The following is a 27,279-nucleotide window of genomic DNA, read 5'->3' as shown; positions in this document are numbered from 1 at the left end:
TGGAGAACAGAAGCTATACCTACATCATACATCAACAGACAGATCCAACTGACCATTAGATACCTACATAGCTAACAGAGATAGAAGCACCAACATCTGGGTTTTCAAAGCTGGGGGCTGCTTAGCTGCTTCCCAGAGTCTCCTCTGGCACATCAATGTTCTTCCAAAACAAAGCCCCAAAGTAAAACCTCACTCTCAGATTATTTATATATATTTTTAGAGTTAGAGGGCATCAAAAAAGCCCTTGATAACCAGTGCCCCATAAGAAACTTAACAAAAGATGTGGGCCCTCCTACATATCTTCCCAGGCCCACTAATGCATGGGGAAGATCATTTTTCATCACATTAAAATGATAAAAATGCAAATATACATACTGTTTCTAGTTACAGAAACTCTTCTTTCTATACATTACTCCTAGCAATGATACTTGGTTGATAAAGGCAAGATTCATTCTGAGGCACTTGATTGCACTAAATCAGAAAGAGCAAAATATCTTACTTTCCTTGCCATTACAATCCACCGTTCCAGAACCTTGGCCTTACAGTCTAAATGGCCATGGTTCCAGGATCAAATAGAGACGTTACCTCTAGGTAGTGGTAGATGGTGGGAGGTAGTTGTGTTGGTGGTTGATACACAGGGAGCAAGAGCCATTATTTCATGACTGAGAAGGGCCTGGGACTGCAGGGAATGGCACAGCAGGAGCTGGGATGGGTGCTGGGCAAGGGAAGGACTGCCAAAGCAATGCAGTCCTTGCAGTTTGGAAATCCAGGAAAGCAAACTGAATTTACTACAGAAACTCTTAAGGGAGAAATAAGAAGGCAGACTAAGGCAACCAATTCAGACAGGCAAGTTATACCACCAAAGACCAAAGTCTTTGATAGCCAGGGCCACCTGATACTCAGTGGAATGGTTCTCTGTGACTCCCTTGATGAAGATGGCCTGGGGTGCTTCTACACATATCCCAATTGTACTTCTAACAAATGTGGAGCTGAATGCTGCTGTGACAGAAAATGGCTTTATGAGCAGATTGAAATATAAGGAGGGGAGATTATTCATAATAAGCATGCTGGGTAATCTGAAGCATTTGAATGAGCTGCTCTATTTCCTTGTAGCTCTGAAATTCTACTGTATACTCAGAATTCAAGCATGATAAACAGGTGAGAAAAGATTTGAAAAAATGTTATTATATGTGAATGTTGTGTACTAGGTGTTTTAGAATTCATTGTGTAGATTTTAGATGGACTTTAAAACTTAAGTACACTGTGGATAAATAAGCAGTTGGAAACTGTGCTTGACTGTACAAGGAAAAACGGAGATATATTTCAGAAAAGAACAAATTGTAAATGGTGGCAGAAAGTCTTTTATCACATTTATTTGGGAAATGACCTAAGGAAACCTCAGTATCCCTGCTTGCAGATTTAGCTTTGAAGACTTTGCCATCCAAAGGATTCTCAACTTAGTGTTCAATAAGAATTGTAGATTCTGCTAGTTCCCGGAATGGTAATTTGCAAGGCTCTTGAGGTTTGGTAGATTTTTAAACAATCCACAAGTCCACTTCCTGTCCTTTCCTTGAAGTGAGAGTGTCGTGGAACCTTCAGGTCCTTCTTATGTAACTGTTGGACTTTGCACTATGACTGACTATGAAGAAAAGCAAAGGCTAAAACTGTTCAAATGCTAATTTCCATTCTGTATGGATTGTGATAAAGAGGTCAGTGTTAACATGCTAAAAAGTTAAATTGAAATTAGGAAAGTAAGTATCCAGATTTTGTGTTTTCGGGTACGTCTTTTTATGTGGCTTGTTTGATTGTACTTTTGTGTAATTGATTAAGTTGTATTTTCTTTTGTAGTTTTCTTTGACTTTCTACAGATCTAGCACTTGTTAATTAATAGCTGTGTTTGCAATGAATATGGCATGGGTAGAATCTAGTATTAGAGAATCTAGTTGTAATCTCCAAGGCCTTGATGAGACTTTGCATATTAGGGACCCACAGTCCATATTAATTTTGCTCTGTTGATTCTGAGCATGTTCAATTTCGTTGGAAAAATCCTTTTTAGCAATTGTGTTTACAAGTCATTGCTTCTTTATTATTCTATTGAGCCTTGTGTTTATATAATTTTGATATTATTCAAACAGCTATTATACCTTTTCATTATCCAATATTGGTATTAAATTTATTTATTTATTTAATTTAAATTAATGGAATAAACATTAAATATTATAATACCTTCATGCTATGTACTACATTCATCAGGAGGGAGGTGTTGAGTTCTCCCTAGTTGAAAGCTTCAGAAGACTTGTCACTTCATTGTGCAGACAAAGTGATGAGAGCTATGGCAATTGACAGAGAAGGGAGTTGTTTTGGAGGTTAAACTTGTGGTCTAGGAAGGTCTAATTCAAAATTGTCTTAAACTTTGGTATCTAATTGTGTTCATTATCTCATCCATGTGTGTACTCCACACGTGTATGGATTCTACTCATGCTCTCTTGTGCACTTTTTGGTTGTATCTTCCACATAGTTTCTAAGCTGTATACCATTACCACAAAAGGAAGAAAGAGATATCATGGTAGCAGTGTATTTACTTAGTCACCACTGCTTTTAGATATATAAAACAGTTTCTTGGGCCCAGCACTGGGCCTTTGTACCTTTGTAGCTGTTTTGCAAATGTTTTTCCTTTCTATAAAGTAGCAATGTTCCAGCTTAATTTTGGCCATAGCATGACATTTTGCCTTTGTCTAAATTTTCAAGGTTTTGCATATAAATTTAACAAGCTAGAAAATCAGAATACCACTGTGTGAACTGTTACTACGTGATCAGTTAGGTTTTTCACTTTTACTTTGCTAAGGGCATTTTGTTCTGTTGTAAAGTTTATGTTTAATTTCTTTGGTTTTTGCTGACACCTACTGAAATTAGAAGAAACTCAACCAAACTTCTCATCCAAAAAAAGCCCCAGAAACAATGCTGACAGCTACTGGAATTACAAGAAAATAAAACTCCTCAAAACAAATAGAGGCTTTATACACTGAGAACCCAAAGCCAGGTGATTCAACAGGTCACATAGGCAAGTTGTATCTGAATAGGCATTAACATTTCTTTAGTAAATACAGCATAGTTCCTACAAAATAATTACATTTCCAGAACACATAGCAACATCATTCTTTGGGGGTGAATTTTGAGGAGTACGCAACCAGCTTCTCCTTCCTTAATTCAAAACAAAACACCCAAATAGAGCCCACTTTGGGGTGTGTCCTTCCCATGCTGCCCTTCAAGGCACTCTCAGGTGTAGGCTCTAATGAGCCAAGTCCCATTCTTACCAATGTTCCAGCGCCCACTTCAAATTCATCAGGGGCAGCTGGGCAGCAAAGCCCCTTGTTGTGTCCTCTCTCATTGAAGAGCTTCCCATTTCTAATCATCTCTTATCTCTCTCTGTGTGATTTTCCCTACCAGCTGCCATCCATCTTTCTTCTGAACTCCTTAAAACCTCCTGATCCCAACTTTGGCATTAGATATTGGACTAAGCTCAAGATCCCTCTCCTTACTCACAAACTTTAAACAGGAGTGGTCACTTATCCCCTTTGTTTTCATTATTTCCTCCACAGCAAACTTTTCCTTTTAGTGCAAATTAAATGCAAAAGAGTGGGCCACCCTATTTATTCCTCTACATTTTCAAAGATGAAGTCATCTCTGTAGAAACTGAAGGAAGTTTTGCAACTTGGAATGTCTGTTTATCCAATCTATTTACCTAATCTTGTCTCTCCTTATCTTAGAAAATTTGCAGTCACTCAGTTCATGGTCATTTTATTGCTTTTAAAATCTCAGTTTGGGGTCAGCAAGGCCCAATAGAATTACACACCACACTTTCTGTTTTGTGTATCTCGTACTGGTTAGGTGAAGACAGAGCGTTTCCAAAGCTTGTGAGAGACTGGACCACCATTGACAAGGAGTTGAGGACAAAAGTCCCAGTGGGTTGGATTCAGGTGAGACTACAAAGAAGAAAGTACAGGAACTTCAAACTATATACTACAAGGACATGTCATCAAAGTATACACATTTTGAGGGAATCAAATTCCCCTCAACTTGCAGCACAAAGTCCCTCAAATTTTGTCGGGATGAGTTTGTGGTGAAGAATGATGATGTCATTGTAGTGACCTACCCCAAATCAGGTAAGAAACAAGGATGGGTCCAAGAGGAGGTGTTTGGGGAGAAAATCCCATAATGCTTGTCCTGCACTGTTTTGCTTTTTTATTTTTATTAATGAATATATTTTTAGTTTTTAGCATTCACTTACACAAAATTTTGAGTTCCAATTTTTTCTCCCCATCTTTCACCTCTCCTCCCCAAGATGATGTGCATTCTGTTTATTTCTTTCCTTTTCCCCAATCTTCCCTCTCTTCTATCACCCCTCCCTTCTCTTTTCCTGTAGGGTAAGGCACAGTTCCATACCCAGTTGCCTACATATCTTTTTTGCCAATTTGCATGTAAAAACAATTTTTAACATTCATTTTTCAAACCTTGGGTTACACATCCTCTCCCTTTCTCCCTTTTCATCCACCTTCATTGAGAAGGCAGGAAACTTGATATAGGTTATACATATTAAGTCATGCAAAACATTTACAGAACAGTCACGGTGTGAAAGACTCACTGTATTTCCCTTCATGTTATCCTGCCCCCCATTTGTTCTGTTCTCTCTTTTGACCCTGCTCCTCCTGATAAGTGCATTCTTCTGATGACTTCCTCTTCCCATTTGCCCTCCATTCTATTTTCCTCCCTTTCTAATCCCCCTCTGTCCTATTTTCCTATACAGTAAGAAAGATTTTCATACCCAATTGTGTGTGTATGCTGTTACCTCCTTAAGCCAAATCTTATGAGAACAAGGTTCACTCATTCCCTGTTACCTAATCCCTCTACACCCCCACTGCTAAAACTTTTTCTTGCCTCTTTTATGTGAGGCAATTTACCCTAGTGAACCTCTCTCTTTTTCCTTCTTCCATTACATTCCTCTCTCTCACCGTTTAATTTTATATTTTATACATCACCCTTCATATTCAAGTCACCCCGTGCCCTCTGTCTACACATGTATGTACATATGTATAAATTTATGGGGATATAACATGTAAACACATATGTCTACACATACACATATGTATGTATGTATGAATAAGGACCTTCACTGAACTAATTCTGTCTTACAAGTTTATCTACTCTTTTGACCCACTATAATTATGGGAAACTGAAAGTTCTACCCATGTCTTTGTCTTTCCTACATTATTTTGCTCCACTTCTCATCCACTTTCAGAACCTTATTTAGATGTGGAGACCATCAACTATCTCCTCCAAAATTCCTTTCTTTACATTTGTTTTTGTTGTAGTTATCTGTTCAATATTTAGTTGTGTCCAACTTTTTATGACCCCAGAGATACTAGAGAAGTTTGTCATTTCCTTTTCCATCTCATTTTAGAGAGGAAGAAAGTGAGACAAACAGGGTTAGGTGAATTTCCCAGTGTAACACTGCTATGAAGTGTCTGTGACCAGAATTGAAGTCAGGAACAGTACTGTTCCTGACTCCAGGCGCAGTCCTTTACCCACTGCACCACTTAGCTACCCATGTTTGTTTTAAATGTCAATACCCTTTGACAGTTTAAAAGTCTAGAGAGATACTTCTTTCTTCTCCTTATATCTTCTCCCTTTATATCCCCATATCTTTACAAGGGTTGAATGATGCACTTTGTTCTCATAGAAGACCAAAGTCCCACCACCATGTTGGAGTCAATTTTCAGTGTTTCTGACTGTGACTGAATAGACTAATACAAGCTCAGTATACTCTACCACAGGTCAAGAACCAATAGACCATGTGAACATGTGGGGTGCATACTGTAAATTTATGCATCCTCCCTGCCTTTTGATCTCTTTTAATTCTGGTTGGGTCATAGAGGACAGCACTTTCTCAGATGTGGGTATGCCATGCTAAGCAATCCTGTACCAGTGTCCCCCATGTCACAAATTCCAAAGTTCTTAAGAGAGACCTTGACAGTGTCCTTGTATCACTTCTTCTGACCACCATGTGAACACTTGACCTGTGTAAATTCTCTATAAAATATTCTTTTTGGCAACTGTACATTTTACATTCAAACAACATGGCCAGCAGAGTTTGAATGCTTGGGAGTGGAGTTCCAGAACAGATCTCAGTGTCTAGCAGCTTCTCCTCTCATGTGATCTTCAGAATCTTCCCAAAATCAATCAAAGGGAAGCAATTCAGTTTCCTGACATAGCACTAGCATACTGTCCAGCTTTCACAGGCATACACTGTTTGTCTTCAGTGGTCAGTTTTTTCCTGAAATGATAAGTTTTAAGGCAGATGTAAATAAATTTACAAAAAGCAGAAAGACATTCAATTTAGCAAACATGCGTTCAGTGTGGCCATCTTCCTGGTACCCTGGTGGGGAGGACAGTTTTGGTGAAACCTGGGAAAAGTTGTGTGGCCAGACACAGAGTGGAATGAGCAGGAGCAGGAGAATAATTTATGCAATATTAAAGCATGGTAACATTGTACAGCACTGAGAGACTTCAGAAAAATGTTGAATGCAGTGACCACCATGATCCAAGGGAATCAATTACAGACTTGGCTAGCAACCTCTGTCCAGGGGTCATGGACTCAGGAAGAAGAAGGAGATATCCATTTGGGGGCCAGAACTGTGTTGGAATTTGTTTAATGTGATTATGTATTCATCCTGTAAAGGGTTTGTTTTCCTTTCTTTAAGTGTGGGTTAGAGAAGTTTTGAGGAAGGAAAAAAATGCTCATGAACTTCAAAAATCATATCTCAATTAATTGGTGAGTTCCATTTGAAAAAAAACTTCCATCTCTTCAGAAAAATCCCATTTTTCCTCTTCATTACAATTGTTCCCCCTCTTTTGTTCAGAATCAAATTCATGGACATCTTCTTCATTTCTTGTCTTTCCTTTGAAGAATTTTACTAAATGGGATTAATCTTATGTTTCTTCCCTTAGAAGACTTTGAAGTATGCTATGCCAAAATCTAGGAGATTTCTCCAACTGTGCCTTGTTTTCTCTTTCCTATAGAAGTAAAAAAAGCCTCTTGGTTAAAATAGTGACTTTTTTCCTCCAAAGTTTCTCATAATGTCTACCAAAACAACTACTTTTTCCCAGTCAGTGAGAACTGGGTCCAAGATAGAGTTTCTCCCCATTGTTTCTTCTATCTTTAGAAGGATGAAATTGTCAAAAAAGCAACTTAGTAAGTTATTCCCTTCTGTGTTTTTCTTGGAAAGAGACCAAAAGTTGTCTTATTATCTCACATCTCCCATTACTAATATATCTTACCTTTCTGCCAGTCTTAGGATCTATTTCTCAATAGTCTTATCTATTTTCTTTCTCTTTGCAGTTGGTCTGTAGAATGTAGAGTCTAATTACAAACATTTTCTTTTTTTCATTCTTTTGTGGCATTTTACCAAATGCCCCTGATGATGCTTCCCCCCTGTTTGACATTTGGATGCTGCATCAACTCATATGTGTAAATATTCTCAGTATATCTTACTACTTCATGCTCAGATTTTACACACACTATTTCCCTTAACTAACCTATATTCATATAGAGCCATGGTATGATCTTGAGTTTCCTCCAAAAAAGTGTCAAAGTCATCCACGTGTTCCATTTTACCTCTCCTATCATTGTCCTTCCTGCTCCTTCCCTCAATTTTGAGAATTTTTATATGAACTCATAAGGCCATGTATTTTACTGTTAGTTCCTATCTTGGGTTGTTTATCCTGCTCATTTATGGCTGTTTCATCTACTGTGCTTCTCTAATGCTACTACTATGGCATTTACCTTAAGGGTATATAGACTAAGTCTTTTTTGCCCATCCTCTTTATTAGAAAGTCTTTTTAATTAGATTCATGAGACTCATGGCAAATACAGTCTTATTCCCTGTGTTTAGGTACGCTCCATCTCTGGACAGTAGTCTGTTAACCATATGTTAAATGCTGTGATCCAGAGCACTAAATTTTATTCTTCTTAGCCAGGTATTCATTTTGCACATTACTTTTTCTCTTTCAGACCTCTTAACTGAAATATTCAATCACAAATGAAGGACAGCCGGTGCTCCTCTCATCTTTATATTCTTGCTTAAGATTTCCTAACAGTTGGACATCTTGTTTAGGTTCCTTGTGGCAGAGTTGACCAATTCCACTGCCTTCACTGAGTAGCTATCACTGATTGCATAAATTTTAGGATGTCCTCTCTCATGGTTCTGAATATGTGACCCAGGCTGGTACTCTTTGTTTTTGCTTTCAGTTTTCCAATCAGGTGTATCAACATATCTGAGTGGAGAAGCCAGAACTTTTACTAATCTTCTCTTTTTTCTCTCCCCCTTTGCATATTACTTGATATGTCCTGTGGCTTTCTGATGACAATATTGGGAAGACAACAACCTTCTTCTCCCATGGAGCATTTATTTCACAAGACTCAAAGTCATTTTTTCTCTCTCTTCACTCCTTCCTACTCTTCTCCATCTCCCATGGAAAACAGCCTCTGGACTTAGATATCATATGCAAAAGAGCCCCTATTAACACACTTTCTCTTTTCTCCTCTCTCCATTAGGAACCCATTGGGTCATTGAGACCCTCAGCCTGATTCAGTGTAAAGGGGACAGCACCTGGGTTCAATCTACCCCTATCTGGGAACGGTTACCATGGATAGAAATAGAAGCTTTCCAGCATTTGATTTGCACAAAAGAAGAAAATCAAACCCGATTTTACACCAGCCACCTGCCCATCCAGTTGTTCCCTAAATCCTATTTCCACAGCAAGGCCAAGGTGAGCAAATTAGAATTCTACTCACAGAGCTGGATACTGGTATGATAACATCCAGATGGTTAGAAGGTACAAGCCTGATCTGTCTCTTTCAAGGACTGAGAGTGAGTGGGGACCACAGCACTTGAGAAATCAAATGCATTTTCTTCCCCCACCTTCTTGTCCATCATATGTCAACATAGCCCTTTAATTCTGTTGGCCTTCTGTTTAACTCCTCTCTGTAACTCCTCACTGCTGATGTCTTAAAAACAGGAACATATTGTTGCCTGCAAACTTATGCACAATCTACTTGTAGGCTTGTGAATGCCACATTAACTCTCTCCACTCATTATCATTCATTAATTCAACCTTCGAGACATCATTCTAAATAGCTTTGCACAATGACTTGCGCAATTCATAGTGACATCTACAATGCATTTAAGGTACCTGGTTTCCTAGACCCCTCTGACATTTTTCATCTTCTACGAAAATTAAACCATTTCCAATGTATCCTTAAGTATCTTGTATGTTCACAGCTGTTTTTTATTTGCATAATTGCCATGTTGAAAAAAGAGCATGAAAAAAGTGTTTCAATCTACATTGAGATTACATCTATTCTTTCCATAGATAAAAATTTTCATCCATAGTGCATGGAAATTGTCTGGAATCAATGTGTTGTTTGGAACAGCTAAGTCACTCAGAGTTGATCATTGTATAAAGTTCCTGTTGGTGTACAAAATGTTCTCCTGGTTCAGCTCACTTCACTTTGAATCAATTCATATAAGTCTCTAAAGGTTTATTTCTGAAACTATTCTGCTTATCATTTTCTATAGCTTAATAACATTCCATTTCACTCATCTACCATGTCTGGTTTAGCCATTCCAAAATTGATAGACATCCTCTCAAATTTCCTAATCTCTGAGACTACAAAAAAAGAGCTGCTATAAATTTTGTACATAAAAGTTCTTTTCCTTATTATACGCTGTGTCAAGGTATATAGACAATTTTATTGTCCTTTGGCCATTGTTTCAATTTGCTTTCCAGAGTAGTAGAATCAGCTCACAACTCCTCCAACAGCAGCTCAGTTTTTCCACATGTCTTGTAATATGTTCTTTTTTTCTGTTATATTTCCTAGCCTGATATGTATCAATTGGCATGAAAGAGTTGTTTTAATTTGGATTTTCCCAATCAATAGTGATTTGCAGTCTTTTCTTTGATTATTTATAAGTTTGATGTCTTCTTATGACAACTGCTTGTTTCTATCCTGTAAACATTTGTCACCTGGAGAATGAGTTGAATGCTTAAAAATTTGACTCAGTTAGTTCCTGTATTCAAGAATTGAGGCTCTATTTGGAGAAATAAGGTAATTTCTTTTTCCTCCACTTTTCTGTCTTTTAATATTGACTGCATTGTTTGGTATGTGTAAAACCCTTCTAAATTTAATAAAATCAGAATTATTTATTTTACAGCCTGTATTGATCATTATCCCTTCTTCGATTATAAATTCTTCACTTATTCATTCCCCTAGGAAGAAAAATTTTCCATCCTTATCTAATTAGCATATGTCTAAATTTCATGCCCATTGTGATCTTATCTTGGTATACAGTGTGATTTGATTATGACATCATCTTTTATGTCTAAATCATGTACCCAATTTAACCTTACATTTCTGTAGAATGTGAGATGTTGGTCTATACTTAGTTTCTTGCATAGTATTTTCCAGTTCTCTCAGCAGATTTTGTCGAATAGTGTAACTCTCAGATTTGATACTGGAAGTCTGTATGATCTTTTCTAAACACCTTCTATAGTTCCCCTCAGAGGTAGTTCTCTGCTTGGCTCCAAAGATCAGTACCTTTAGAGAGTCCTGAATTACTACTACTCTGTTGTGAGGTAGAGGGCAAAGACCCTGAAGCTGCCTTTCCTAGGATGATCATCACTCCAAGCTAGATCCATTGTTTTCTACTGATGCATGCTATCAGATGCTACTGGAGTAAGTTATTTCCTACCAGTGTAACGTCTTGAATGAAATGGTCAGTAGAAGTGGGTGGGAGGACAAAGAATGAGATAGAAATTATAGTGCAGCATAATCCTCTTAAGAATAATTTCTTTTAGTGACAGAGTTAAGGTCATGGAGCAAAGACAGGCAGTGACCTGAGCTTTCCCAGATTTCTCTCCAAAAAAAATGTTAAAATAACCCTTAAAAACAAACCAAGAAAATGAGAGAGTGAAACAACTTTCCTGGCCAAGAAAACTTAAAAGGTCAGCAGGAGCAGACTATCTAATAAATATGAGAGTGAAGCAGAGTCCAGATTAGGTAACACCCCAGGAAGAGAGCAGCAGGCTCATCCTAAGTAAGCCAACAGCAGGTTTTTGGGGAAACTGAATCAACAAGAGTGGCCTCCAGAGTTCTTCGCCTACAGATATTACAAGTGTTGGCTAGCTCATTAAAAGGAAACTCTAAGATTCCCCTTGATGACACTGGGCCTTGCTTGTATGTGGTCTCAGTGTTTTCTGAGGTTGCAGGTGAAAATACATACCTTCCTATTTGAGAAGATGATATCACAACTCCTAAGAATTTTATCATTTTATGACAGTTACATGGAGTACAGATGAACTGATGCCATAAGTGTGAATTGACTATAATGGAATATCTCTAAAAAATAAAATTAACCTTTGAGAAATAGAAATTCCCTGGGAGAAGGGTGAAGGCTGAGATAAAAATTGCATTAATTATCTCATGTAAATATTGGGCTAACATTGATACAAAATATCTTCTTTAGTGGAAGAAATTATGCTCTAAGATGAGGGGTGGGAGCTAGTGCTTGAACCATACTCTCATCCGAATTGGCTCAAAGAGGGAATAACACATTCAGCTGGGTATGGATATCTAACTGCCTTATTGGAAAGTTTGAAATGAAGGAAATTATTTAAGAAGGGTGCTGATAGAGAGGTGGTGGATTGAGGAAATTGATACACTGAAGCACAATACTTTTGAGGATGAACAGGGTGAAAAGACAGAAAGTTAAACAAATAGGAAAATGGGATCAAGGGGAAATATACAATAATATGAAAAAATTTATGACAATTTCTTCTGACAAAGTCCTCATTTTTCAGATATAAAACTAAGTTAAATTGATAAAAATACAAGTCGTTCTCCAAATGACAAATGAAGTACTCAAAGCTAGGTATAATCATAAAAATGCCTTAAATCAGTATTCAAAAGAGAAATGGAAATTAAAACAACTTTCAGGCACCTCCCCATACCTGTCAGATTGGCTAAAGTCATGGAAAATAAGGATATTATAGAATAAATGTTGGAGGGGTATGGAAAATGGAGATACTAATGGGTTAGCAACATGAATAGATTCGTGGACTGATTCAAAGATAGTGGAGAGTGATTTGCAACTATGCCCAAATGGCAATAACACTGTGTGTGCCATTTGACCAAGAAATACCCCCACAATGTCCCAAAGAGATTAAAAAACAAAGAAATGGGAAAAAAATCTATAAATACAAAAAGATTCATTGGAGCTGTTTTTGTGTGTGTGGTGGCAAAAAATTGGAAAATAAGGGAATGCCCATTAATTGGGGAATAGTTGTATCAGCTGTGGAATGGGAGTGTGATGGAATACTTTTGTGTTATAAGATATAATGAACAGGGTGCTCTTGACAAAAAAATGAAAGACTTACATGAACTTTTACAAACTGAAATGCACAGAACCTGCAAAATATTTTACACAGCAATAAACATATTGTATGATGATCAACTGTAAATGACATAGCTCTTCTCAGGAATACAATGAAACAAGGCAATTCCTAAGGACTTTCCAATGAAAAATACTATCCATCTCCATGGAAAGAACTGATGGGGTCTGAATGGCGATGGAAAGCATACCTTTCTACCTTTCCTTTGTTTTTCTTTCATTTTCTTTGATCTCTTGTTTTCTTTCATAATATGCCTAGTATGGAAATATGTTTGTCAAGTCTGCACTTATAAAACCTGTATCAAACTGCTTGCATTCTGAAGGAGTAGGGAGGGAAATGAGGAATGTAAACAGTATGGAAAAAGAAACATCATAATTGTTTTTTACAGGTAATTAGAGAAAAAGCTAAAAAAGAAAAGAGAGGGTTTTTTTTTCAGGTTGAAAGAGTTTGTTCCCAACTCTTGAGCTTCTAACATTTGACTTAGAGTATTGGTTCTACCTTTCTTTGATTTCATTTATTGCCTGCCTATATCTTTTTGTCTCTTATGCCTAGTTAGGAATTGAAGGAATGAAATGACTTAGACATTCATATCAATATTTTTCTTAATCTAATCAGAGTTTCAAACCTCATAAAGTGATATAAGGGAATAAATTATTTTCTTTACATCTTTATTTATACACTTTCCACTGATTTAATTGAGATTTCTAATCCATTAGTGATTCAATGAATTGGGGTGAGGCTACTCCCAGCCTTATATTTCAGCAAGGAAGAGTTCATGTTTATTGCTGTTTTCCAAATTCATAATAATAGAAAGGAAATTTTAAGTATAAAATGAAAAAAGATAAGTTCAAGGCCAAGTGAATACTGAAAGATACAATGTAATGGGATAATAATGTCAAATCTGACACCAATGTATATGCCTAGGGGATTGTAAGAAAAGTCACCAATTCCTTCAGAGATGAAAGAAACTAGGGGAAATAAGAAAAAGATTGGTAGAATCAGTTAGCCAGCAAGAGAGGAGGTGCTGTAGGTGGGGTCAGGGTGAAAATTAACTGGATAAGAAGAAAAGACAAGTGGATGGGCAAGATGAGGTCATTCACCACCCCATTAGGAGAAGGACAATTCTGAACCAGAAAAATAACTAAATATAATACACTGTAGCAGGACATAGGGTAGGAATGTATGCATGAGAAGTGGAGATGGTGATGGTAGAGTTCCTATTGGAAAGGACTAGTAGTAACCAGAAAGGTGTTAAGTAAGCAGTTTAAAGGAACCAATCTGGTTTTTTAAAAAATTGGGTGATAAGAGAAGGTGCAGTTTCTTTGGCTGCCTATAATAATCCTGATTTCTATTTCAGATAATTTATGTCATGCGGAATCCTAGAGATGTGGTTGTTTCTCTCTATCATTTCACAAAAGTGTTCAAATTACTGGAGCGTATAGACAATTTTTCCGAGATGTTGGAGATGTTCTCTCAAGGAAATGGTGAGCACATCAAGAGCTAGAAGCTCTTCATCTTTGGAATAGGAGTCATTTTTGTTTCTAATGAGTTTTTTTCAAGACAACTCATGAGGGAGGCAACTATAAGACTAGCCCCATTTTATTGATAGGTAAGCAGACCCAGAGGTTTTCTTCTCCATCTTGTTAGAGGCTCCTTTGTATGGATTTGCCTTTTCTCCCCAACACACTCTATGTCAGGTTATATGCTTCTATGTATGCCCCTGAGGTAATCCCTCCAGTCACAGGTAGTCTAGCATATGTTCCCTTTGTTTCTCCCTTGGGATTTATAAGCCATGGACTCCTAGGTACATGGAATCCTTAAATCAGGAATGGCTTGTCTACAACATACATAGGACACATCTCTGGCTGAAAGATCATAGACAACAGCCCTCAAAGCTGAAAGATTTCCTGGAGTTGGAATAATTAATTCACTTAACTTTATCTAAAAGAAAAGTATGGTCCAGAAAAGGGGAGGGACTTAGAACCACAGAACCTCAATGTTGAGGGGGGACCTTCAAGTCCAAGTCACTCATTTTTCATGTGGATAGACCATGGTCTACCAATAGGAAGAGATCTTTCAAACTGGAAAAGTATTTATTAAATGCTTACTATGTGGCAGGCACTGTACTTACCACTGGAAATACTGAAAAAAGCAAAAAAAATGATAATCCTTGTTTTCAAGAGCGTTACAATCAAATGAGAGAGATCAAATGAAAACACCTATGTACAAGTGAAATATAGACAAGATGAATGGGCAACCAACATCCAGAAGGCACTGTCCCCTTAAAGAGGATCTGGAAAGCTTTCTTTTACAAGATGGTATTTCAGCTGGGACCTGATGGAAGCCAGCAAATCCAGGGGACAGGGATGAGAAGGGGGAGCCTTGGGTACAGAGTCTAAAATACCATGGAATAGGGAGATGAAAGGTCTTGCCTGTGAACTGCAAGGAAGCCAGTATCATTGCATCACAGAATATGTGAGGAGAAGGAAGTCATAAATAACCTTGGAAGTTCAGAAGGGCATAGGTTATGATGGCAAACAGAATGTTTTATATTTGATCATAGGGGAAATCATGGGCCAGATACATATTGAATGACGCAGTGTTAGGTAGGATGATAGATTGTTGAAAACTAGACCTGATCAGGCTTCTGCTTTAAAAAGAGCCATTTCATAGATATTTTCAATATGTATTGCTGTCCAAAAATATTGTATTATGGCAGACCTGCAGAATCACGTCCATGCCTCATGACTCTTAAATCCAAGGCTCTTTCTCCTAAAACATGGCAAACTTCAAATTCTAACCCTTTCTCTAGACCTCAAAAGTGACTTTGTCCTGGAAACTTTCAATGAGGTTCCTTCCCTTAAGTGGAACTTATCACATAATTAATGTGATCTCCCACATTACTAATTCTATGCCTCACTTGTGGAAATCCTCAATTTGTTTTTGTTACATATCTCATCATACAGTCCTGCCCCCAGCTGCAAACCAGATCCATGAGGGTAGGGTTGTCTCTTATGTTTCTTTCCATTTCCCAGATTTAACATGACACATCAAAATGTCACTCTGGTCATCTGTATGCCTATTATTGACTGAAAACTTGGACAAATAATTTTACCTATCTGTCCCTCAGTTTCCTAATCTATAAAATATGGTCAGATTGTATGACTTTAGAAATCCTTTTCAGCTCTAGAGATATGTTCTCATCTTTATATTTTGTCACAAAAAACCTGATCAGTGTCAGCCTCAAGCAAAACTTTGTGTCTGAGTAGTCCCTGAGTCAATATTTAGTCAATGAATGAAGTATTATTGAATGGGTAAATGAAGGAATGCATGTTCAACGGACCTCTCTTTCCTTCTGCCTCTGCAGTCCCATATGGATCTTGGTTTGACCACGTCTGTGGCTGGCTGTCCTTGAGAGAGAATGACAACTTCCTAATCTTGACTTATGAGGAACTTCTGCATGTAAGTGCTCAATCTTCCCTTTCATTCACCTCATCTTCATCTTTTCTTCCCCTCATCTTCATCTTCCTTTACCCTTGTCAGCTTTTGTCTTCTCCTTTCCCTTCAATTGGTTGATTCATTCTCCTTAGATTCTGCCCTTTCCTTTTCATATCTATCCTACTTTCTGTTTCCATCTCACTGCTTTTATGGACCTTTGACTTGTAAAACAAAAGACTAGAGAAGTTGGTAAAGTACTCCTTCTATTTCTCACAGTTCCAATGAATGGGAAGAAAGGAGGTAGAATGTTTTAACTTTTGACTATAATTCCATAAGTACAAAATACTTTAGAAGGAAACATAAAAAACACAGAGGCTAATCAGAAGCAGAATAAAGTTAATTTAATCAATTTCACTTCAGAGTAAGCATTAAATAAATACAATCACATAGGTAACATTTGATAGCTTTCTCACTCATAATCAACTTTTGTCAATCAAAGAGAAGACAAATTCAATGATTAAGCTCTTCTCTTGAAGATAGACCCTTCTGAGGTTGACCAATATGCACAAAATATATATATATATATGTACACACATATATGCAAATATGTATATGTATATGCACACATATATACATACATACACACATATGACCTTGTGTGTGTATCTATATAAATTGCCAATTCCTTCTGCCTAAATTTTTAATCATGGTTGCAAGTAATTTTACTCAGTCTTCCCACCATTTCTAGTCAGTAAAAGCCCCTTTCTGCCTCTCCAGGATGACTTTGGTCTCTTACTTTCGTTTCTTTCTAGGAGTACTCGTCTTTTGTATTTTCTTTCTTTTTTCCACTTCCTTTTCTTCTCTTTCTTTGGCAATTATATATTTTCCCTTTCTTCCTTTCTCCCTTCTTCCTTCTCCTCTCAAGTTACTTAATTCACCCAAAACATCTTATCATGATATATGCTTCATTCACTATGCTTCATTCCTTCTAAATCTGTCTTCCCCCTTAGCTGGGGATTAAATCTTTCCACCTACATGAACTCTATAAGGTCATGAGTCTTGCTCCAGTTCGTATTTCTACTCTTCCCTATCCTGAACTTATCATTTACCAGTCAACATTACACTGTCCTCTACTCTCAAATCCCATGAACCCTTGTCCTCTTGTCACTTACGGATTGTCAGACACGAGCCAGGTTTCATTTTCTTCTTTTGCCTCCTAGACATTCATGGTATGTAATTCCAACTCATCTCTCATTACATCATCAGAATTCTTTTATTCTTTCATAACTGACTCTTTAGAACACTCTTCCCAGAGACTTTTCTCCTTAAGCTTTCCCCTTCCCTAATCCCTTACTGTCAAGCAAGAGACTTAGCTTCGTACTTTACTGCAAAATGCAAGCCATTTGCCATAAGCTTTCCTTTTTTCCCTCCTCTGCATCTCAAAAATCCCTCAGTATCATTTGCTGCCCCCTCCCCCCACCTCCCTGCTTTCTTTTAATCTCAAATGAAGAATCGGTGTTTCTTCTTGCCATGTACTTCCTCACTTATGCTCTTAGTATCATCTTCCTCAAAAGATAGCCTTTCTCATCTTAACTCTCCTTACCTACTGATTCATTCTTTGCTTCCTACACTTAACCAGTCATTTAACCCTGCTACCTGCAGTTTTCTGATCTGTAATATAATAGGGAGAAGGAAATAGCAAGCCACTTTAGTAGTTTTGTTAAGAAAACTCCAAATGGGGTCATCGAGAGTCAGATATCCTGGACCAACTTAACCATCAATAATGCTTCCTACAAGCACTCTAGGGATTCTCCACTAGCAAAAATATTAATAGATCCTACCACGCCACTGTTGAAATTTTGTTATGTGTGATTGAGTAAACCTATGGTTAGCAATCTTACTTGCCTTCAGAACTATATGTCAGCCAGAACTTCCGAAAGGACAGCCTTTAATTTTGTTGCTTTATCTGTAATCTCATTTTTCTATAATGTGGCAATAAGGGGTAAACTGTGGCTAAGCTAGCCCATTCCATTTATTTTTTGATAAATATATACTTTCTTGTTTTTTAAAAAAAGTGTTTATATTCAGTTGTCAGCATCCAATTCCTCATATATATATCACTTCCGCTACCATGCCATCCCTTCTATTATCCCCCTTTCCTTTTACATTCCCCTTTGCTTTTCTATATGGTAAGATCAACTTCCATACCCAATTGATTGTTCTTGTTATTCTCTCCTGAAACTAAATCTGTTGAAAGGAAGGTTCACTTATTTTCTCTCACCTTTCCCTCCTTCCCCCCTTTATAAAAGCTCTTTTTTGTCTCTTGTATGTGAAATGATGTACTACATTTTACCTTTCACTTTCTCTTTCTCCTAGTGCATTGCTCTCAACACTTAATTTTCTTTTTTAGATATCATCCCTTCATATTCAGCACACCCTATGTCATATGTCTCTGTCAGTTTTTGTGTACCTCTCTGTTTCTGTCTATATATATATATACACACACACAAACATTCCCTCAAACTCTCCTAATACAGAAAAAGGTCTCATGAGTTATAAATATCACTTTTCCATGGAGGAATGTAAAGAGTTCCGGATGAATAAGTCCCTTATGTTTTCTCTTTCTTGCTTATCTTTCCAAGCTTCTCTGTCTTTTTTTAATAGTTTATTGTTTTTATTAACACATGTACATTTACTTGTCTTCTGGCTTGCTGAAGCAGTAGATGAGAAAACACTTGCCACAATAATGTCTGTCAAAATGCCTAGCTATAAAGATTCCAGCACCACATTCAGCAGAAGGGCACTCTCGTCGAAGGAGGCTAATCTTGTCATTCTCATCAACCTTATGGTACTTCAGAACAGCAAGCTTAACCTTCTTTCTTTTCTGCTTGTTCTTTTTGTGAGTGATGTAAGACTTCTTCCATTTCTTGGCACCACCACAAAGCCTCAGAACAAGATGAAGGGTAGATTCCTTCTGAATGTTGCAGTCAGACAAAGTATATCCATCTTCCAGTTGCATGCCAGCAAAAAATCAATCTTTGTTGATCAGGGGAAATATCTACCCTATCTTGTATCTTGGCTTTGACATTTTCAATAGTATCTGATGTTTCGACCTTCAGGATGATAGTCTTCCCCATCAAAGTCTTCACAAAAATCTGTATCGTGGCACTAGGTCCACCTGAGGACAGAGGAAAAGTAAATGGGATGGTCAAAGGCAACAAGTAGGATGCAAAGAAGCTCTGCCATGAAGTGCAATGTGTGCACACTTCCTCATGCGTCTCTTGATTCATGTATTTGAAAGTCAGATTGTGTATTCAACTCTTGTCATTTCAACAAGAATACTAGGAAGTCCTCTATATTATTGAAATTCCATTTTCCCCTGAAGTATTATAGTCAGTTTTACTGGGTACTGCTTCTTGCTTTTAACAGTACCTCCTTGGACCTTTGGAATATCACATTCCAATACCTCTCATCCCTTGATGCAGAAGCTGTTACATTCTGTGTTACGCTGATTATGTTCCCACAACACTTGAAGTGTTTCTTTTTAAATGGTTGTATTAGTTTCTCCTTGACCTGGGAACCCTGGAAATTGGCTATAATATTCCTAGGGTTTTTTCCTTTTGGGATCTCTTTTAGCACGGGTTTGTTGGAATCTTTCCATTTCTATTTCACCCTTTTGTTCTAGAGTATCAGTGCAGTTTTCCTTGATAATTTCTTGAAAGAAGACAGTTAGGCTCTTTTTTTATTTGTAAATCATGACTTTCTCCTGGATCCATTTTCCAGGTTAGTTGTTTATCCAATGAAATATTTCACATTGTCTTCTATTTTTACATTCTTTTCATTTTGTTTTATAATTTCTTGACTTCTCCTGAAGTCATTAGCTTCCCATTGGTCCATTCAAATTTTTAATGAATTATTTTCCTCAGTGAGCTTTTGAACTTCTGTTTGAATTTGTGCCATTACACTTTTTAAGGTATTTTTCTCCTCATTGGCTTTTTGGATCTCTTTTTGACATTTGGGTTAATCTAATTTTAAAGGTGTTATTTTCTTCAGCATTTTGTAGGTTTCTTTTAGCAACCTGTTGACTCAGTTTTCATGATTTTCTTGCATCACTCTCATTTCTCTTCCCAGTTTTTCCTCTACTTCTCTTACTTGATTTTCAAAATCTTTTTTGAACTCTTCCATGGTCTGAGACAAATTCACATTTTTCTTGCAGGTTTTGGATGCAGGAACTTTGGCTTCTTTTTTTCTCGTTGTATGTTTTCATCTTCCTTGTCACCAATGATGTAAGAAAATTCTTCATCAAGTGTGTTTCTTTATCTTGCTTTTGCCCATTTTCCCATCCAATTACTTGACTTTTGTGCTTTGTGTTAAGTGAGGGCCTCTGGAAGCAACCTCCTATTATACATTGCCTGCTGTAGCTATGGCTTAGTCCATAGCAGTTGCTGGGACTGGAAGGGGGGCTAGGGCTGGATCAAATTCCCCTTTCAACCATGTGAGAGACCCTTCCCACTGACCATAGAAACTGTCTGGTATTTGTGGGATTTGAATTCTGGAAACTGAAGCTGCTGGCAGTCATTCAGTCCCTAAGGCTGGTTCTAGTTTCATACCAAACTGTGCTCCACTCTTAGTCAGGTATGATAGATCCTTTCTGTCCACTTTCAAGATTTTCTTGGGTTGGAAATTTGGTTCAGTCTGTCACTTTGTGGCTTCTGATGCTCTAAAATATCTTTAGAGTAATTTATGACAATTTTTTTTGAGGGGTTTGGGTGAAGAGCTGTAGCAGGTCTGTCCTTCTGCTCCACCATCTTGGCTCTTCCCCTAGACCACCCTTTTTAAAGAAAAGTGCTTCTATAAGGATTGTCTTTCCCTTATTTTGAAATTGGCCTAGCATAGCAGGAAGGGGTAGTTGGTGGTTTTGAATTTCTGTGCCCACAAGCACTCAAAGTTCTTACCTTTATGTACTTAAGAAACTCTTCATTACTGAGGGAAAGTTCTGAACTCAGATTTTCTTTTAACACCCTCAAATGTCTGCCTATAATTCTCTGTCTCACAGTCAGGCTCCTACAAAAAGTTGATAATCTTGTTTCTTCCATTTCCTCTACCATCATGCACAATTCTCCCTCATACAGGAGACACTTCCTGATCTCCCCAGCTCATAATGAGTCCTCTTCAAAATTATTCTTATTTGTATTGTAATTTGATTACTAAAATGTATACAAAATGTTATACTGATTTCCTGCAGAATTTAAGTTCCATCATATTAAAGACCATTTCGTTTTTTATTGTATTCTCAGTGTTGAACACAATGGGTGCTTAATCAATATGTGATGATGCCTTACCTCCTTTTGTTTCTTCCATCCAGCTCTTCTTAACTATTTACTTCTCCTTCCACTTCAGCTGCTCTTCCTCTTTCTCTTCTTCCTCTCTTCCTTCCTTTCTAATTGCCCCTTTTACTCTTCTTCCTTTTCCCCTTTCCTTCGAATTCTAAATCTAATCCTCTTTCCTTTCCTATTTATTTCCATTTCCTGTGTTCATCCTCCTCTCCCTCTTTTCCTGTTCTTACTCCTATCACAATCTTATTCCCTGATTTCTTCTCATTTTGATTCTTCCCTGCTAATTGTTGTTTTCTTCTATCACTGCTTTCTCATGTTGTGGGGTCTTTCCACAGGATATGCGGAGAAATGTGGATAAGATTTGTCATTTCCTGGGAACAAAGTTGAAGGAAGAAGAAATAAACTTAGTGATAAAGAATGCTTCCTTTTCTGTCATGAAAGACAACAAAATGTCCAACCATTCAATCATACCTGATTATTGGATGGATCACAGCCAAGGAAACATAATGAGAAAGGGTGAGTAGGAGCCCTAGAGAGAAAGGAGCAAAGAGAGTGAGTGTCTTTCCACACTTTTGTTGAACACAGCAAATCAGACAGGAGGGTCTGAATCCAACACTACAGGATAAAAGAAAAAGTAATCAACATCTTTATTATACCTACTCTGCATATTAGAGAGCACAGTAATCCATCCATGGATGGGGAACAAGGGTAATCCAGGAACCTCTCATGTACTTACTCTTTTAAGGCTCACTCTGAACTGCTGACATGAAATCTAAAGAATCTAGGAAAGTCTGTGAATTGGCTTTGCTAATGCATTCCTGTGGAAGTATCTGGAGTCAAAATTTGTTACATCCATAGCTGAACTCTTTGTATATCCGTAATTCTTATCTTGAGCTTCCTCATTGTCATCAACTGAGGTAATTAATAGACTGTTCCTTTTACTAATCATGCACAAATGCCCAAATCAATTGCTATCATTCTCCAACCAAGTGGCTACTTGAGTCAATCAGTCACTATTCCTTTGATTAGCATTCTATTTCATGGAAGATGTTCCAAGTATTCTATGACTTTATTATTTAGGCGAGTTTTGAATAATTGAGCAAAATATTCCTGCTCATTTGAACGTTTTCCTGAGAATTGCATATCTTTCCTATGCAAGCTGTCCAACATGGATGTCAGAACGTTTAATTTTCTGCAAGTTGTTAAAGTCAAACTCAATATCATGGAGATTTTCCAGGAAACTTCTGATCCTGTCCCTTTGTTCCCTCTACTCCTCTATTACTTCTGTTGCATATCCCAACCAAGAGTCAAAGCATTCCTCCTTTGCAGAATGGAGAAGAGAACTCTTTGTAGCACTCCCTTTCTATAGATTTCTCAGTGTTAACTGGCATTTTATCAGTTTACATACAAGACCTTATTATTGTACCTACAAATGATCTCTCTCTGTCTCTGTCTCTGTCTCTGTCTCTGTCTCTCTCTCTCTCTCTCTCTCTCTCTCTCTCTCTCTCTCTCTCTCTCTCTCTCTCTCTCTCTCTCTCTCCTCCCTCCCTCCCTCCCTCCCTCTCTGTCTCTCTTTTCTTATGGTGTTTCCTGTCAAAAGTCTTTCTGATTTCTGATGACTGCCCTGCCAGCCTCCTGCCAAGTTTGCGTTCTCAAAAGTTCCCTTCAGTGTATTTTTCCTCTTTTACCAAGCTGTTGAATTTATCATAATTTGTTTCTATCGCTCTCATTCCTTTTCCCAATTTTTTCTTCTACATCTCTTATATGATTTTCCAAATCTTTTTTGAGATCTTCTGAATTCCTGTCTTGATCTTCTCTGCCACTATAGTAACCTTTAATGATTAGGTTTTATTTTCATTTTTTATATATCTTCATCAATCTGTTTCTTGACTTTTAACCAGTTTCAACCACCCCACCCCCAATTCAACATACTTTTCCTTCTCACCTTCAAAGTTATCTTGGAATGAAAAATATTTCTCACCCAGATTTTGAAATGGCTCCGCTACTCCAGAGTTAGAGCTTCCCCATTTTTTGGAATGACCAATGATAAAGCTGATTTGTCACTTAGATATGGCCTCCAGAATAAAGGTCAATCCCCCAAGTTCCCATCCATTGGTTCTTTCCCTCAGTGATGAAAGAGAGAAGACTCCCTAGGTGTGGATGTGGTGGCTTCTTCTTTTGCTCTTCAAGGGGACCATGACTTCAGGAAGGTGCTGCCATGACTCACAAGTGAATTGCATTTAAGTAGGGGTGGATTGTGTAAATTCTCCACCTCACTTTATCCTCTGGGTCCATTGTGTAGATATAGATCAGGAAAACTAAAATGGCCCCTCTAGCAGTAGAATGAGCCTGAATTTAACCACCACCTAACTCCTTCTCTCCATGTCTGACAGGAATCGCTGGAGACTGGAAAAACTACTTCACAGTAGCTCAGAGTGAAGCCTTTGACCATCTTTTCCAGGACAGGATGTCAAAGCTGGATCCAAACCTTTTCCTCTGGGATCAGTGTTGAGCAGATGACAACTTCATGTTACCTTTAATTCTACATGTGATATGTGACTGGGCAACTTAACTTAATCCTGTTTCTAAACACTAGATTAACTGGATCCAAGTAGCCATGGCCAAGAGATATTTGGTTGTTTCAATCATGAGACCAAAATTGAGGCTCTCCCTTAGTTTGAATAACAACCACTTTCATACCTGAGGGAAAGACAATGATTTTCTTTCCACCCCCTGGCCCTTTCCTATCCCAAATCTACTGTGCATCAAAGGAAGAACTGGCAAGGAAAGTGAAGATTATGATTAAATTAGAGTCACTTCTCTGAGGTGCACACTACATGTCTTGATTATTTATACCTCTTTACCTAGTCTGTGATCTGGTTGCCTGAGAAATGCTAAACATGTATGTTGCTGTAGTTGTTGTTCAGTCATTTAGGTCCTTGATAGCTTTTCTAGGTCTCATTTGTGATTTTTTTGGTAATGGTAGTGGAATGATTTGTCATTTTTTCTAGCTTATCTTACAGGTGAGAAAAGTGAGTCAAACAATGTTAAGCAAATTTCCTGGGTAACATATCTAGTAACTGCTGGCAACCAGATTTCAATTCAGATATTTGTGCATTCAAGCAAGGTGGTCTATCCACTACACCGCTCAGTGGCCCATGTGCCCTTCAAAAAATGAGCCTTTTTTTCAAATTTCTTCTTGCTTAGTTTTATATTTCAGATTCTCTTGTATGCCCACCCCAAGAGTTAAATCTAGAAAATCACATACTATTGGAATAGGAAAACTCTTTTAACAAAGCCATCCCAGCTGATCCCTCTTCTCTGCAACAGACCTTTAGAAGTTTGAAGGAAATGGTAGCGATCCTTTGGTCCAAGAATCTATTCTACAGGAAAAAAATGATCAGAGGTGTATTCCAAAAAATCATAGATGTGATGTAGCTCCCATGGAATGATATCCAAAAAACAAAATAAAATGAAGTAGAAAGATAGACCTCTGGACAACATTTCATGGAAATAGAAAGTGGCAGGTGTGTGATATGGTGTCTGATTGACTTCAGTAATCCACATTCTGTCAAACTTCCACATTCGTGGTGAAACAAGTCAATTCCATCTAATAGTTTTTTCTGCAAAGCATGTCAAGGATACTCCTGTTATATGTAAGAAGGCTTTCTCTCAATTCAAAACAGTTGTAAATAAAAGGGACAATTAGAAATCTATGAATTGAAAAAGAGTGAAATGAGCAAAACCAGAAGAATTTACATAATGATCAAAATAATTATGTAGAGGAGTAAACTCTCAGAGCCCTTCACAACTCTCATTGACAAAGTGACTAGTGTTGTGTGGGCAATGCTGCCCACCTCTTGGCAGAGAGCAGATGTGCTAGAGGTGCAGGAGATTTACATTGATAGTGGCAGCTCACATGTTGTTGACTCATTTCTTTGGGGCTGACTCTACCAATAGGATGGGGATTCTACTGGAATGAGGACGTCAGTGATTGATGAAGAGGATGTCCAGAAAACAGAGGAAAAGAAAAGAGCATTAATCAGATATTTGAAAATGAAAGAAGGAAGTTCAGTAAAGGACCACAACAAACATGGCAGTTTAGTCATTGGTATGTTACATACACTCTTTGTAAATACCAAACTAAACAAGATTGAAGTTAAGTCTCTAATATTTTTCTTTAGATTTTGAACTTAAGAACAATAAAAACGTGAATCTACACACATATTGAATTGTTTCTTTCTGACTGCTTGTAGTATTTTTGCCTTGACCTGGGAACTCTGGAATTTAGCTCCAATATTCTTAGGAGTTGTCCTTTCGGGACTCCTTTTAGGAGGTGATTGTTGGATTCTTTCCATTTCTATTTTCCCCTCTGGTTCTAGAATATCAAGGCAGTTTTTCTTGATAATTTTTTGAAAGATGATGTCTAGGCTCCTTTTTTCCTCATGGATTTCAGGTTGTCCAATAATTTTTAAATTATTCCTCCTGTATCCATTTTCCAGATCACTGGTTTGCCCAATGACATATTGCTCCTTGTCTTCTATTTTTTTGTTTTTTGTTTTTGTTTTATAATTTCTTGATTTTTCATAGTCATTAGTTTCTATTTACTCCATTCTCATTGTTTTTTAATTTGTACCATTAACATCTTCTCCATCACTTTCTTTTATTAAATAATTATTCCATTTGTTTCCAGTGTTCTATATTCACATCCATATATCTTAGATTTTTCCCATCCCTCCCTCTCCTTCCCCTTTCCCTCCTCACTCCCTCCCTGAAGCGGCTTGCAATCTTGTATAGGTTCTACACGTATATTCCTACTAAATACAATTTCAACATAATCATGTTCAATAGAAGAATTAAAATGAATGGGACAAACCATACAACAAAACAAAGCAAAAGATAACACAACAGAAAATGGTCTGCTTCATTTTGTGATCCAATTCCACAGTTCTTTCTCTGGAAGTTGAAGGCACTGTGTCTCAAAAATTCATTGGGAAATTTTTAGGTCCTTGCATTGCCATGAAAGACTAAGTCCACCAGAAAAATTCCTTGCACACCATGGTATTTGCTGTTCACAAAGTTCTTCTGGTTCTGCTCCTTTCAATCAGCATCAGTTCATATAAATCTTTCCAGGCCTCTCTGAAGTCTTCCTGTTCATCATTTCTTATATCACAATAGTATTCCATTACATTCCTGTACCACAACTTGTTCAGCCATTCCCCAATTGATGGGCATCCCCTTGATTTCCAGTTCTTGGCCACCACAAAGAGAGCTGCTGTAAATATTTTTGTACATGTGGGCAGACTAGTAGAATAGGTTAGGTACTCAAGACACAGTCGTCAATGAATATAGCAATCTACTGTTTGATAAACCCAAGGACCCCAGCTTCTGGGATAAGAACTCACTGTCTGACAAAAATTCCTGAGAAAACTGGATAACAGTGTGGTGGAAACTAGGCATAGACCAAAGCCTGATGCTGTATACAAGAAAAAAGTCCAAATGGGTACATGATCTAAGTATAAAAATTGATACTATTCACAAATTAGTGGAGCAAGGAATAGTGCGTTTCTCAGATTTATGGACAATGGAGAAATTTTTGATTAAACAAATGATAAAAAAGATTATGAAGTGCAACATGTATAATTTTGATTACATTAATTGAAAAGTTTTTTGGACAAACAAACTCAATGCAGCCAAGATTGGGAGAGCAGCAGAAAACCGGGAAAGAATTTTTGCAACTAGTGTCTGTGATAAAGGCCTCCACTCTAATTTTTAAAGAATTATTTTCTCCAGCAATCTTTTGGACTTCTTTTTTCATTTGAGCCATTTTGCTTTTTAAGGCATTCTTCTCATCATTGCATTTCTGGACCTCTTTTGCCTTTTGGGTTAGTGTACTTTTAAAGCTGTAACTTTGTTCAGCATTTCTTGGATTTCTTATAGCAAGGTGCTGAATCTTTTTTCATGATTTTCTTGAATCTCTCTCATTTCTCTTCCCAAT

General features: G+C 37.5%; 1 protein-coding gene and 2 pseudogenes across 3 annotated transcripts; 1 reads left to right on the top strand and 2 right to left on the bottom strand.

Annotated features, from left to right (window-relative positions):
• The window catches only part of LOC140507323 (uncharacterized), an 83,972-nt pseudogene that overhangs the window by 34,806 nt on the left and 21,887 nt on the right, over nt 1-27,279 (bottom strand).
• On the top strand, nt 1,608-25,506 carry LOC140503312 (sulfotransferase 2A1-like). Of its 3 annotated transcripts, none has more exons than XM_072607192.1 (7): nt 1,608-1,709; nt 3,889-4,163; nt 8,612-8,826; nt 13,865-13,991; nt 15,875-15,969; nt 21,617-21,797; nt 23,675-25,506. In XM_072607192.1, the coding sequence occupies exons 2-7, from the start codon at nt 4,031-4,033 to the stop codon at nt 23,791-23,793; spliced, it is 870 nt and encodes a 289-aa protein (XP_072463293.1). In that variant the 5' UTR covers nt 1,608-1,709; nt 3,889-4,030; the 3' UTR covers nt 23,794-25,506. The 3 variants fall into 3 exon arrangements, with proteins under 3 accessions (XP_072463293.1, XP_072463292.1, XP_072463294.1); XM_072607191.1 differs by having other exon boundaries at nt 1,626-1,751; XM_072607193.1 differs by having other exon boundaries at nt 1,626-1,778.
• Nucleotides 16,328-21,620, bottom strand: LOC140503313 (ubiquitin-ribosomal protein eS31 fusion protein-like; annotated as a pseudogene).

This window comes from Notamacropus eugenii, chromosome 5 (genome assembly GCF_028372415.1).
Source record: "Notamacropus eugenii isolate mMacEug1 chromosome 5, mMacEug1.pri_v2, whole genome shotgun sequence".
Classification (NCBI taxonomy): domain Eukaryota; kingdom Metazoa; phylum Chordata; class Mammalia; order Diprotodontia; family Macropodidae; genus Notamacropus; species Notamacropus eugenii.
The sequence above is the reverse complement of the archived record's forward strand: the minus strand, read 5'-3'. Positions and strand labels throughout refer to the sequence as shown.

What these genes read in the sequence shown, in the direction of transcription:
- LOC140503312 (XM_072607192.1), top strand. Translation starts at nt 4,031, where the DNA reads ATGTCATCAAAGTATACACATTTTGAGGGAATCAAATTCCCCTCAACT. An exon ending in AGTGACCTACCCCAAATCAG is followed by an intron (nt 4,164 to 8,611) that starts GTAAGAAACAAG and finishes TCTCTCCATTAG; the next exon opens with GAACCCATTGGGTCATTGAG. An exon ending in CTTATGAGGAACTTCTGCAT is followed by an intron (nt 15,970 to 21,616) that starts GTAAGTGCTCAA and finishes GTCTTTCCACAG; the next exon opens with GATATGCGGAGAAATGTGGA.